At 40.0% G+C, this 15,193-nt stretch overlaps 1 protein-coding gene across 1 annotated transcript in view; it reads left to right on the plus strand.

The window, feature by feature from the left end:
* pcsk1 (proprotein convertase subtilisin/kexin type 1) overlaps positions 1 to 11,797 on the plus strand; it is a 46,214-nt gene extending 34,417 nt beyond the window's left edge. Inside the window, exons 10-14 of the mRNA XM_052019818.1 lie at positions 742 to 975; positions 2,776 to 2,933; positions 7,076 to 7,209; positions 8,421 to 8,582; positions 10,678 to 11,797. Of these exons, the coding sequence (XP_051875778.1) occupies positions 742 to 975; positions 2,776 to 2,933; positions 7,076 to 7,209; positions 8,421 to 8,582; positions 10,678 to 11,049 (1,060 nt within the window). The 3' untranslated portion in view covers positions 11,050 to 11,797. The remainder of the gene's footprint in view (positions 1 to 741; positions 976 to 2,775; positions 2,934 to 7,075; positions 7,210 to 8,420; positions 8,583 to 10,677) is intronic.
* The last annotated feature ends 3,396 nt before the right edge of the window (positions 11,798 to 15,193 follow it).

Below are 15,193 nucleotides of genomic sequence, written 5' to 3' on the forward strand. Positions count from 1 at the left end.
TCCTGGAGTTTAGTGTACACACTCTAGGTTATGGAGCACTGAAAGTCTGAATGCATTTCATTTCATTTTGAAGTATTGATATGGGCTGAACCATCATTTATTGCCTGGCATAATTGCCCCAAACTGGGCAATTCTCCAAGCCATATTAGAGGACAGCTAATAATTGACGTTCATGAGATTAGAATCATAAGTAGGCCAAACCAAGGAAGGATGGCAGATTTCCTTCCCTGGAGGACATTCATGAACTAGATGGATTTTTAATGACGTGATCACCATTATTGATGCTAGCTGTTTATTTCCAGATTTACATAATTACTCAAATATAAATATCCCAGCTGTCATGATCAATAATCCAATGTTCTGAAAATTAGTCCAGTAATATAACTGTTATGCTACTAAATCCCATATGGATATGGGTCAGTGAAAATCAAACAAAAAACTGCAAATGCTGGAAGTATAATGAAGATCTTTGACCTGAAACATTAATTCTGTTTCTCTGTCCACAGATGCTGCCTAGCCTGCTGAGTGTTTCCAGCATTTTCTGCTGGTGTTTTGGGTATTGGTAGGGTCAGGATGTGGACTGAGAAGGAAGATTGGGAGGGATTTTGGAGACTGGAAGAAACATCCAAATTAGTAGTAACACTTTATGAGAATGTAGTGATAGGTCTTAACATGGTTATTTCAACTATCTCACAAACATAAATTATAATTTAATAATCCATGTTATTGTTTTTACAACAGTCCAAATCTCACTTGGAGGGAATTGCAACATTTAATTGTCTGGACCTCTGAATATGATCCATTGGCCAACAACTTAGGCTGGAAGAAGAATGGAGCTGGTTTAATGGTAAACAGCAGATTTGGGTTTGGGTTGCTGAATGCCAAGGCACTAGTTGACATGGCAGACCCTAAAACGTGGAAGGGTGTCCCAGAGAAGAAGCAGTGCATTGTCAAAGATAATACTTTTGAATCCAGGTCAGTAATTCTGTCTTTCTTTCATTTTAGTTGCAATATGTTAAACAATATTCATATGTTACCAAAAATAATTCTTAACTTCAATCTTACACTACCTTGATACCAGGGATGTTAGTTTATGCAGCCATAATATATACACTGAGTGTAAGGAGAAAATGAAAGGAGGTGGATTGACAACATAATGTTCCAAACTATCCATTCCTTAACTGGAGCTGCTCAATATGATTTGCAACATTCCTTTAAGTCTATTCATTTTTTTCCTAATATCCTGGGAATCTGTAGGCATCATCTAGTGAATGACCTAGTTTGCAACAGCCGGCAGGGTTTGGTGAAGTTCGGCTCAACTTCTTGACCAAAGGCCCAACCAGTTCTTATTCAGTAACTTCTACCTGACTGGGCATCCTCACATTGAGCAACACCATTTGCTTGCATTTGCTTCCTCCAACTGAACTTACACCATTCCAGACTCAACACTGAGTTCAATAATTTGGGATCATTATCACTGCTCCCTTTTTTTTCCGCATGATAACTTCAGGAAATCATTCTGTCTTTGTCTTTTTTAAACTCTTCTTTTTTCCAGTTTCTTTAATTATCCTAATAGAATTCCCATTTGCTTATCTTTTTTAATCCATTTTTTTCGAAGTTGGTATCGCTAGTAACGTTTATTTGCCTTCTCCAGCTGTCCTTGAGAAGGTGGTTGCGAAGCCCCTTCTTGAATTGCTGCAGTCTAAGTCGTGAAGGTACTCCCACAGTGCTCTTCATTAGGGAGTTCTGGAATCTATAACCAGGGATGAACATTTCCAATGCAGCACAGTGTGTTGCTTGGTGGGGAAGTTGCAGTGATGCTGTTAGCATGCACCAGCTGTCTTTCTGGGTAGAGCTCCTGAGTTTGGGAAGTGTTGCTAAAGGAGCCCTGGCAAGTCCTTCCAGTGAATGTTATGGATGGTAAACTGAACAAGTGTGTTTATTGAAGCAAAACAAGCATTCTTAATCACAGAGTTTAGTTCAACACCTCTTAGTAACCTGATTTTAAATGTACAAAAATGATTTTAAAAGGTTTACAGAATCAAATTTATTGGTGTACTTGCATTTGTTTTTTCTTAGGGCCTCCTCAAGAGTCTGTAATTGTGCGCAATGAGCATAAACTAATATGGCAATTCATTCATTTTGGAACATGACCAGTTTTGTGAACTGTGATGGTTTCTAGTCCTATGATTTTTAAATCAGGACAAAAGATTGCAGAACTTTAATTTCCCTTGGACATAACTTGAAATTCCTTGACCTATAATGCAATTTGGCCAATTTTGGCCAAAATGACCCAAAAACTAGAACAACTCAACTGGAGACCACTTTGTGAAATAACAATATTGGCACAATGCGCCAAGTACAGAGTTTTTGCAGCATTAGAACAGAAACGTCTCATTATATTTTGTTTGTAACTCCATACTTTCAATAATACAATTGCTTGAAAACAGTTAGAAATCAAAATATGTGGTAATATATTCTCATAGATACTTAATAAATCAGTTGACAATCCTTCAACTTCCTACCTGGTCTTTGAAAGTGGTTGTGTTGATTCAGTTGCTCTGAAGTTTGGCCACAGGTCCTGAAGGAGAGGAAATGGCAGTTTCCTAAGAAGACACCATGATTACTTTATCTGTTAACTTGCTTCACATAATAGGTTGTATCCATGCCTCTGTCTGGAGAATGTTTCAGAGCAAAGAAATGGCATGCAGTTGGAATCACGGATCATGTGTGTGGATGATTGTCTCATGCCAATCATTTAATACATTTCTGCAGGCCTTTGAAAGCTGGTGGAGAAATTACAGTTGAAATCCCCACGAAAGCTTGTGAAGGGCAAGACAATCATATTAAAGCCTTGGAGCATGTGCAGCTGGAGGCAACCATTGAGTACACTCGGAGAGGGGACCTTCACATCACTCTCACATCCCCAGCAGGTAAGGCAGCCCTGCACTCTACACGTTACCGAAGCTAAGATCAAAACAGGTGGAGTGGGAATGGTGGGGGATGTAAACTAAAGATAAGATATTTATTTATTAGTCACACGTACATCGAAACACACAGCGAAATGCATCTTTTTGCGTTACTGAGAATGTGCTGGGGGCAGCCCGCAAGTGTCGCCACACTTCCGGCGCCAACATAGCATGCCCACAACTTCCTAACCCGTACATCTTTGGAATGTGGGAGGAAACTGGAGCACCCGGAGGAAACCCTCACAGACACAGGGAGAACGTGCAAACTCCTTACAGACAATGGTGGGAATTGAAAGGACATTGAAGGGGATTATTGGGGCTTTTGGGGGAGATGGCTGCTGAGAGACAAGTTCCCCATATCTGTCTGTAAGCTGGGTGTGCTTAATTTTAACATGCTGCCTTATATTGTTGTGTTAGCATCATCATATCACTCTCCCAGCTGACTCTAAAATTCATCCCATGTATATTGTACATAGGACCAGACCATACAGGAGCCAAATTGTTGTCCCTGGTCCCTACTCATCCACACACACTAACTTTGTCCAGATACCAAGCCTCCATACCTGAGTGTCTTCTTGCAAGGCATAGCTGGACATTAGCAGTGACTTGACCTCAGGAGGAAAATCCTAGGATACTGCCCTGATAGACCTTTAATGCCTTGTTGCCAGCAAAGGTCTTTGAACTACTTTGAAACATCTCTGATTAAGGTGGTTGATCTTTAACCACCTTAAGATCACAGAAATCATCTCAATATTTTAAGATAAAAATAAACAAGATTAAGTAAATCACTTACTTGCATTCATCCTTTTACACAAGGTCAGCAGGCCCACTACAATGAATGGGGTCGCAGTACTTATGTCAGGTTTTGCTGATGTGAAGCTGAGAGACTGGATGCAACATGCACCCAGCCTCTCAGCTCAGCAAGTCAGCGCACCACTGGCTGGATTCAACGGCGAGGCCAGCGGTGGCAGAGGAGGTCATTTGCTCCATCATGTCCATGGAGGTTATCTAAGATTACAACAGTATCCAGATGTACTGGAGAATTGAGCAAAGGAATGGCAGATAGAATTCAGCTCAGACAGGTGGAAGGTGTTGCATTTTGGTCAGTTATACCGGGGCAGGACCTGCACAGTAAATAGTAGGGCCCTGGAGGAGTATTGTAGAACAGAGAGACCCAGGGGCACAGGAACATAGTTCCTTGAAAACAGCGGCACAGGTAGAGACGATGGTGAAGAAGGCATTTGGCACACATCAGTACAGGAGTTGGGACTCTAACTTACCCCTAGTGTAGGTGGGTGGTGGAAGATCTGGAGGGGATGTTAATGGACGTGTGTGAGAGAATACGTTACAAGGAAAAAAGTGGGGGAACTGGATTTCTCTGAGAACTGGTATTGACACTGCGAGACAAATCACCTCCTCCTATTTCATTATGAAAAATATGGAACACATTTTGTAAACACGTTGGTGGAGTGTGCAGTTCCGTGAGCTGGAGGTCAGATACTGGACTGGGCTGTGAGGACTGTCACCGTGAACACCCTTTAATTCATACAGCAATATTTCCATTCCATTTATTGTTACAAGCATCATGATTTTTGTGAGGCAAATGGGAGATAATTTTCATTGGTAAGCTGTCATGTACATGTTGGCTGCATGTTATAGGTCCCATCTGACTCCTTCTTCCATTGACCTCAATGGAATTAAATGTGTCAGGAAATGTAATGAAGGCCTATCTCAAAGTCTCCAGTTTACTGCCTGTGCCAGAAATGAAAATCAGTCCCTTGGTGCAAACCAAGCCCTCATTGGATTGGATTACATTGGATACTGGCAGAAGATCAGGCATCTGGAAAGAAAATGTTGAAATTTTGAATATTCAGTCACTCCTCATTAATTAATTATTGTTTATATGTGAACAGCATTTAAAAACTAACGTAAGAAGGGAAAGGATAAGCATGTTGAGATTATTCAGATCAGCTGGTTTACCTTGTCACTTAGATCCATATTTGTGATTCACAGAGAGCCTTTGTTGCCCGTTGGACTCAATTCTACTTTGAACCTTTCAATTAATGTCAATTAACTGCAAACTATATTACAAATAATTTAATGAGGTAACAATGCTCACTTTAAATTCTCTCTACTTAGATCACATTAACGCAAATTAACTAATGTATCATTAATTCTTCTGTATCTCAGATATTTTTTGAATTCATCCTCTCCCTCTCTACCTTTTCCTTATATTCCCAGACAACTTCCTAATTTATCAAGGCAAAATAATCAGTGGTCGACAGTTTTACCTTTATAAAAAAAATCTTGCTCACCATAAGCCCAAATGGCTATAAATAAAATGTCATTAAATACACATCACTACTTCATGTACTTTAGCAAGAACATATAGCAAGAAGTAAACACATTGTGTGAAAGTCACCTTGACAAAGACAAATATTCACCTGGTTAATAACTTAACCCATTCTGGATTGTGAATATCACTAACAAGAAGTTCCACTTACACGGTGGCTTTAGCACAACAAGATGTCTCAAGATTCTGCACAAGAGAGTTTTAAAAAAAAAGCATTGACCAAGCTTATTGTCAGATGGCTATCAGCTTGGTAAATATTGATTCTTTTAAAGGGTATTTTAAAAGTGGAAGGAGAGTTTCATCCCAAGGACAGTCACAACTGATGCAATTTAAGAAAGATCAAGAAGTTAAGATTCATAGAATCATAGAAAATTTATGACATCAGAGGCCATTCAGCATTGCGATGGTCAAAGAAGAGCCACTGAACCTTAACCCATCTTCCAGCACTGTCCATGTCCTTGGAGATCAAGGATCTTCAAGTACCCGTCCAAGTACCTGCACTGAGGGTTTCTGCCTCTACCACTCTTTTAGGCAATGTGTTCCAGAATCCTACTGCCCTCTGGGTGAAAAGATTTTTCCTAATTTCCCCTCTAATCCTTCAATTAATTACTTGAAATATTTGCCCTCTTGTTTTTGATCCCTCTGCTAAAGGAAATGGACCTTTCCTATATACTCTATCTAGGCCCCTCATAATTTTAATCAACTCAGTTTTATCTCCCTCAGCCTCCACTGTTCCAAATGGGGGGGGGGGGGGGAACAAACTTATCCAATCAGGCCTGGCAGCATCTGTGGAGAGACAAGCAGAATTAGCATCTCAGATCAATGACCTCTCAAGAGCTGTGGTGAATGTTATCAATTGGTTCTCTCATTACAGACGCTGCCTGACCTGAAATCATAGTCATGGTCATAGAGAGATACAGCATGGAAACAGTCCCGTTTGTCCGCTGAGTCCATGCCTACCATCAAGCGCCTACTTTATTCTCCCCAGCCCCTATTCCCACCTGTAATCTGGAGCAGAATCAATCTGCCGGAGGAACTCAGTGGGTCGAGCAGCATTTGTGGATGTAGAGGAATTATTGACATTTCGGGTTGAAACCCTGCATCAGGACTGAAAATGCAGAAATTGGAAATCTGAAGTAACAGCAGCGAATGCTCGAAATTCTGATGCAGGGTCTTGACCCGAAACATCAGCAATTCCCTTTCCTCCACAGCTGGTGCTCGACCCGCTGAGTTCCTCCAGCTGTTTGTTTTTCTGTCTACTACCTCGAGTTAATTTACAGAGGCCAATTAATCCACCAACCTGCATGTTTTTGGGATGTGGGAGGAAACCAGAACACCCGGAGCAAATCCACACAGTCATAGGGTGAACGCACAAACTCCACACAGACTGCGCCGGAGGTCAGGATTGGACACAGGTTGCTCGGTGTGTGAGGGAGCAGCTCTACTTGCTGGGCTACTGTGCCACCCTTACTGGGTAGTCCGAGCAGTATTTTGTTATTGCTTCAGATTTCCAGCTTATGCTTTTGTCTACCTTGGATTTAGCTGTGTCGTCAGGATCCTTTCCCAACAATTTTGTATCATTTTGGACTTCTTCCAACATTGTCATATTCTCTTTCTCAGCTTGTTCAGTGAGGCAAAGTATCTGATGAATGTACGGCGTTTTATCTTCTTTGTGCTTTCCTTCCAAAATCCTTGGTGCTGATCTTAGAACAGAGCGCCTGTAACGCTGCATTGTTCCTTTTGTTGAATGCAGGAACTAACACTGTACTGTTGGCTGAACGCGAGAGGGACTCCTCACCTAATGGCTTTAAAAGCTGGGCCTTTATGTCAGTGCACACCTGGGGAGAGGATCCAGTAGGCACATGGATGTTGAGCATTACTGACATGGTACGTATGGTCATTCACTTCCATGATTAGTTACTTGGAGTGTTGAATGTTTCAATGTATTTTGTTAGTTGTTTATACTCATATACTATACACTCATGACTGTGTGGCCAGATTCTGCTCTAACTCCATCTACAAGTTTGCAGATGATACCTCCGTAGTGGGCTGTATCTCAAATGACGATGAGTCAGAGTACAGGAAGGTAATAGAGAGCTTAGCGACATGGTGTCATGACAACAACCTTTCCCTCAATGTCAGCAAAACAAAAGAGCTGGTCATTGACGTTAGGAAAGGGGGCGGTGTACATGCACCTGTCTATGTCAATGGTGCTGAGTTCGAGAGGGTTGAGAGCTTCAAGTTCCTGGGAGTGAACATCACCAATAGCCTGTCCTGGTCCAACCACGTAGACACCACGGCCAAAAAAGCTCACCAGCGCCTCTACTTCCTCAGGAGGCTAAAGAAATTTGGCATGGCCCCTTTGACACCAACTTTTATTCCTGCACCATAGAAAGCATCCTATATGGATGCATAACAGCTTGGTACGGCAATTGTTCTGCTTGGGACCACAAGAAACTGCAGAGAGTTGTGGACACAGCCCAGCATATCACAGAAACCAGCCTCCCCTGCCTTGGTGAAGCAGCCAGCATAATCAAAGACCCCACCCACCTGAGTCATTCCCTCTTCTCCTCTCTCCCATCAGGCAGAAGATACAGGAGCCTGAGGGCACATACCACCAGGCTCAAGGACAGCTTCTATCCCACTGTGATGACTATTGAACAGTTCCCTTATATGATGAGATGGATTCTTGACCTCACAATCTATCTTGTTATGACCTTGCACCTTATTGTCTACCTGCAATGCACTTCCCTGTAGCTGTGACACTTTACTCTGTATTCTATTATTGTTTTTACCCTGTGCTACCTCAATGCACTGTGTAATGAATTGATCTGTACAAATGGTATGCAAGACAAGTTTTTCACTGTACCTCAGTACAAGTGACAATAATAGACCAATACCAATCTGACCTCGTGCTCCCTTCCTGGACTCACCACTGGGTATTCCATTATGGCCTGAGCCGATTGGCCATATATTGTGACAAATAGGTCTTTTAGCTTCACCTACTGAAGGATTTGCCAGCAGCTTACGTCTCTCGGATACGAATATTCATATGTAATATTTATTTTCAAATATTGTCTCTTTATTTATCCTCAAAGTCTGGAAGATTGGAAAACAAAGGGAAAATCATCAATTGGAAGCTGATTTTACATGGCACCTCCAGCAGACCTGAACATATGCAGAAACCCCGGGTGTATACTCCATACAACGCTGTGCAGAATGATAGGAGAGGCGTGGAGAAGACAGAAGAGCGAATTGTGGTAAATAAGACCTCTTACTGAGAATGAGCTCAGCCTTTTGATGAAGTGGTTTGTGTGGCTAAATATATTTACAGAGATTAACTTCTGTACATAAAAAAAGTTTTGGTGCTAAAGTGTGACGCTTCAAAATTGTGCCAGTGTTGTGTATTAAATTGTTGAATTGTCATGGTGAAAGAGCCGGGAGGATTGGCGTTAGTTGGCTGACTCTTTCAAAGGGCAAAGTGGCCTTTCTCTGGAGTAAAATATTCAATGCATGGAAAAGGTAACTGAACATTCAAACTATCACAATTAGACACAGGGATTAGTCACTTACCATTCCAAATATTACAGGAGCCTGAAGACCCACACTCAACAATTCAGAAACAGCTTCTTCCCCTCTGCCATCAGATTTCTGACGGGTCCATGAACCCATGAAAGCTACCTCGTTATTCCTTTTTTTTGTGTTATTTATTTAGTAATTTAAGGTAATTTGTATGTATGTCTTTGTGCAGTACTGCTGCCACAAAGCAATACATTTCCCGTCATATGTCAATGATAATAAATCTGATTCTGATATTCATAGCAATGTTTAGTCCATTGAAAAGACACAAACAATGAGATTCAAATATTATAAATAATTATTGCAATTAAATTTGATCATTTTATAGTCAGTATCACAATGGAAAATGACTCCGTCTCAGGCATAGTGCAGCATAAGGACTGTCTCCACTCAAGCAGCCTGTTGCACTGATTAGAATGACTTTGACAGGTGAGGCCCAACCTTCACCTGCTACCATGGCTGTCTCTGCTGTTGAATACTTGTGAAAGTTTATGGCATTCACAAACACTGAAAATCACTTGGGACGTATGAAAAAATAAAACTACTTATAAACATTTAAAACCAATTAAATCTTTTAAACTAAATGAATCAAATCAAATGAAAAAAAATCTATTTCCATTTCTGCTGGCAGCCCATTTCTACCATTTATTTTAGTGGGACAGTGGTTCCTTCACCAGATTTAACCCAGTGCAGGCTCATCAGACAGACTTCCCAACTCAGGAAGAGCTCCGTCATGGGTTAACTGTCCACTGAGCTGGACAGTTACCCTTCTGAGGATTTAAACATGCCAGACGAAAATGCATGCACTTCAGAAATGCTTCAAAGTAGGATGAGTCAAGACAGACAGGTAAGGGCCATAGCTGGATAAAATATTCCTAATCCCATACATCTGAACATTAATTCTGTGGGGCCAGAAAACAGATCAAATTATAGAATAAGAAAGGGAGAAACCCAAACAAACTAATGCACCCTACAACTAGTTATTTGATTCTGAGACCTTCCGTAAGAATTATTAATTAATGACCATCTGATCAGAAGCTAGTACATTGCCTAATCATGTAGCACTTTTTAAGTGGCTGAATTCTATAAATTTGTACAAAGTACACACAGAGGTAATTTTATGAATGTAATTTTGTTCTTTTGTGGCAAATATTATTTTCCAGAGTGGAAATGTCAAACATCAGAGGGCATAGGTTTAAGGTGAGAGGGCAAAAATTTGGAGGAGATTTGTGAGGCGAGTTTTTTACACGGAGAGTGGTAGGTGCCTGGAACATGCTACCAAGGGAAATATTGAAAGCAGATATGACAACAACATTTAAGAGGCATTTAGACAGGCACATGAATAGTTACGAATGGAATTAGTTTATTTTGGCATCGTGGTCAGCACAGACATTGTGGGCCGAAGGGCCTGTTCCTGTGCTGTACTGTTCTATGTTCTGTTAACTGCTCCTGATATCACAACAAGAATTCATCAGTGCAGACCTCATGACTTTCATCTTATAATTTATAAATTATCTGAAAGTAGCTTGTAATTATATATCAGGTTAGATCGGTTTGTAAGAATCTTACTCCGGAATTCCATCTGGGCTAATTTCCATGTCAGGATGTAAAGATAGTAGCACACCAGTGCAAACTGAAGGTGATGGTTCAGATGGATGTTAATACATGAATGCAAGTATTTTTTTTATTGGCTAAATAACTGTTTCCCAACACTGAAGTACAAGCTGATCTAAGTAAGCAGGATAATTGATTTGGATTGTCCTTTTTGTTTTGCAGGATGACATTTCCAAGAATGATGAACCTGAAAATCTCTACACAAAGGAAAACAGCAGCAAAGAGAATGTGAACATGAAAGTGACTGAAGAAGAAGGAGCCTTACACCCTGGTCAAAAAACATTCATCCAACAAGCTCAAAACAATAACGCTCTACACTTTTTCCACAACAGTAAATACCACAAGGATGCAGAAGTACCCATTCAGAGCTTGCATCAAGCCATTGGAAAATTAAGCAAACAGTCCCAGTTGAAAGACTTTGAAGACAGTGAAAACAGTGATTACAGTGACCAGCTCTATGACACCAAACCTTATAAGCATAGAGATGATAGATTGCTTCAAGCTTTATTAGAGATGCTGGCAGAGAGCCAATAATCGTTAATGTATGGTTAGGTTTTGTGTTCAGTACTTAATTGTTTAGTCTTGGTATTTTTGTGATTCTGTGTAAAGTAAATGAATTTGACAAGAAATAATCTTGACAAAAAATTTAAATTATATTTTCATTATTTATTTATTAATAGGTGATCTATAATTTTCACCACATCCATCGTGTACAATGTGACTTTGTACAGTAGGTTTTGTTTCATGACTCTGATAAGCAGGCTATAGCCTGAACACAAATGTTAAGATCACAAAGTGATTTGAACAATGATACTAATAACATATAGTTTAGTAGATTCAGGCAATCATTAGGATGTTATTAGCTAATGGTTAATGATGGTATAAGCAAATTATTAATATTTATCTACCAAAAAAATTTGATAATGATTTCTTTTGCAAATTATGAGCAGGAAATTTAGTCCTGGTTTCAAAGAACAGCAATTTATTAATGGTTTCATAATCTGGAAAGCTTGACAATCAGAAGCATTTTTACACAAACATTTTATTTAAAAGTAAGCTTATTTGCCTTAGCCCTAACTTTTGTACAGTAGGTCTTGCTTCATGACTGATAAGTAAACTGTGGGCCTGAGCACAAACACAAAGATTTCACTGTTACAAGATTAGCTTTACAATCAAATGGCCATCGATCCCAGTCCCTAAGTAGTTTGCCATTCTTATCTACTGTTACGTAGAGATGAATTTCGATTCCATTCAATGATTTAACCAAATAAAGAATACCTCATGATCATGAAGCCGCCTTCTATGTGCTGAGCCCAGAGTGACATAGGTTGATGAGGGCACATTCACAGGACCAACTTTTAACCTGGAGTTGAGTTCTGTGCATGAAATGGAGGGGTGAGGAGGACCACCTTGAGGCCAAGCACAAGTTTGCTTACAACAGTGCTGAAAAATCCTTGACAACTAATTGAGCCATGCTCCTAGGTTTAGCCTGGTGTCAAACTAGTCATGGACAATGTTTCTAAATGGCCCTCTCATTGCCAAAACATGCAAAAGGAATTAAAAGAACATTCAAAAACAATTACACTTTAGGAAATTAACTTTTTACAAATTATTAAAAACTGAAAATGAAAAATCTAAAATTCTAAAAATGCTTAAAAAGTTAAAAACATTTGATTAAACAATTACTTTTTAAGATAAGATATCTTTATTAGTCACATGTGTATCAAAACACACAGTGAAATGCATCTTTTTGTGTAGAGCGTTCTGGGGGCAGCCCGCAAGTGTCGCCATACTTCTGGCGCCAACATAGCATGCCCACAACTTCCTAACCCGTACGTCTTTGGAATGTGGGAGGAAACCAGAACACCCGGAGGAAACCCACACAGACACGGGGAGAACATACAAACTCCTTACAGACAGTGGCCGGAATTGAACCCGGGTCGCTGGCGCTGTAATAGCATTACACTAAATGCTACACTACCGTACCTGCTAAAGGTAAATTACCTAATCCCTCTCCCTTTTCATCTGTATTGAAATGAATGAGGTAGGTTGATATTTGGACTGTTGGGGAATCAAGGTTCAGCGGACAAATTTCTTAGCCTTACTTCTGAGGAACTGCAACAAGGTCACATTCAACCACCGGACCCTAGTCAACATGGAATTCAGTCAGAGAATTCCCAGTGTAGAGTAACCAGTGAGGTCAAGACTTCTGCATTCCCATTGGAGTCCAGAAATTCCTGACACTTCCTGAAATCCCTGAAAAAAAGATGCATTTCACTGTGTGTTTCAATGTACATGTGACTAATAAAGATATCTTATCTTATCACTTAAAAGGTAACTGCTAACAGTTCTTGGTGAAACCACTGATTGATATTTCTTGACAGGTTCTGGCTGATTATGTGAGAATCTGCACTTCAGCACTGAAGCCCTCTCTGATATTACCACTTGCTGTAGACACAGTAGCAACTTACAGTCACTGGTTGTCCAGGTGACCAAGGTAATTAACTATTATGCAAAGTACTCTTTCCAGATTAGAAGTGGAATCATTTACAACATCTCACAGTTTGTGTAAGGGAAGCTATTGAGTCGCTCTTTGCAGGGAGAATTAATTATGTTTCAGTCTGGCCTGCCAGAGATAAGAAAAGGGAGAGACCATGTAGCTTTGCTGTAATTATAGTCTTCTGCAGGCTGCCATGAACTGCACGCACATCACTTTGCATTTGCTCTACAATAAAACTTAAATGATTACATTCCCTCTTTGTCCAGCCAGAGGCAGCGAGTCATTGATGATCTGGCAGTTGTTACAATGCCAGCTTTCTGAAAAAGGTTGCAGTATACACAATGAATACCAGGCTCCCATACAAAATCTCATAGAACCAGCCACCGACTGGTGAAAATAATACTTCCTGTGACCGGATGTGCAGGAAGAGCTGTTCAGTACCTGTCAAGGTGTCTGTAAGTCTATAAAATGCTCCTTACCTTCAGTGCCAGGAGGGCATAGATCTTACCACCATCTATACAGTGAGCAGTGGAGGAACAGGATCATGAAGAGGATGAAAGAGAAAGAAAAAACTTAAAGTCCCTTGCTTTTCAGCTGTCTGTAAAAACTCAACTGCGTCCAGTAATTGCAATCCATTTCCACATTCTGGAACAATGGCATACATATTTCCCTCTATTTCCAACCTACTTGCCAAACTCTTCAACAATATTATCAACAACTTCACTTATTTGGCCTACATTTGTTTTTATTTTCTTAACTGATTAACCATTAACCATTTTCCCTTCACCTAATTCTGAAGAATGATTGCCTGATATATATGTTCAGGCTAACTCTGGGTGTAACCTCTGGCTCAGAATCTCTAGTGGAATGAAAGTCCAAAGAACCTTCAAATGCTGTGATATTGGCTGTTTTTCTCTCTCCATTACCACAACATGACCTGCTGGGCACGTCCTGCAGGTCCCGCATTTTGCCACTAGTTACGCTTCTCTAACCCTCTAACTGTCCCTCATCTCTTGGTTTTTATTTATTTTCTTTCTCTAATTTCTGCCAATAATCCACCGACTGGATGACCTCTGTAACATATCCCCATGGCAACCCTGACCTTATTTGATTAGAGATAGTCCCTTTGTCCTTTCCATCCCTCGCCTACCTTCTCTACAACTGAAAACTAACTTGTTTTCTCTCTTTCCCAGTTCTGAAGAATGATCCTCAACCTGAGACCTTAACTCTGTTTCTCTTTCCACAGATGCTACCTGACACTCTGATTGTTTCCAGCATTTTCTATTTTTATTTCCGATTTTCAGGAGATTATTGCTATTGGAAATACCACAAGAAATTAGAGTACACCAAACTTCCACAAAGCATCAATAAACAGTAAAATAGTACATGATTATCAGTTTAATCGACATTATCTACCTGATCGAGGAATGAACTTACAGTTGTTTTTACTTCTTCAGGAGATTCCAAAATATGGCCCACAAATTACTTTTGAAGCACAGTCACTGTTGTACTCAGGGAAACATGGGAGCAAATTTTTGCACAGCAAGATCCCATAAATGGAAATGGAATGAATAGCCTATTAATCTGTTTTTGTCAGTGTTTCTGAGGGACATGAGGGCCAGAATATTGAGAGCTCCTGGATTCTTCTCCAAGGAGAATGGCTGTATTTTTTTACATCCAGTCAAAGAGACAAATAGGCTCTGGTTTAAAATGTCATATAAAGTCAGCACCTTTCAAATATTGCAGGGCTCCTCCAGTAGTGCAATGGAGAGTCTTGAGCTCACAACTTCCAACTCAGTGATGAAATTTCCAATTCATCTGAGAAAGAGTCAGAAGTGGATACCTGGCGTGATTCAAATGTAACTACCGAACATCAGAAGTATTTCATTAACTATTTTGTACTTTAAGGCATCCTGAAGAACCAAACTATACCAAATAAATGAACATTATTTCTTTGATCAGATTTAAATTTCGTGAAAATGTGATTTTTAAAATTTTTTATGATAGGTATCCAAAAAAAGCCACAAACTATATATCTGCTAGTACAGTTTTGCCATCTTTCATGAAAGCCATGTGAAATTTTACATTATTAGATGAATGACGGATAAATGTATGTGATCTCTTTTATTCTTTTCCCAGTTTGGTCTCTTTGCGTGACAGATCTATCACAGCACTGAC

This window comes from Pristis pectinata, chromosome 7, assembly GCF_009764475.1.
Source record: "Pristis pectinata isolate sPriPec2 chromosome 7, sPriPec2.1.pri, whole genome shotgun sequence".
Taxonomy (NCBI): Eukaryota; Metazoa; Chordata; class Chondrichthyes; order Rhinopristiformes; family Pristidae; genus Pristis; species Pristis pectinata.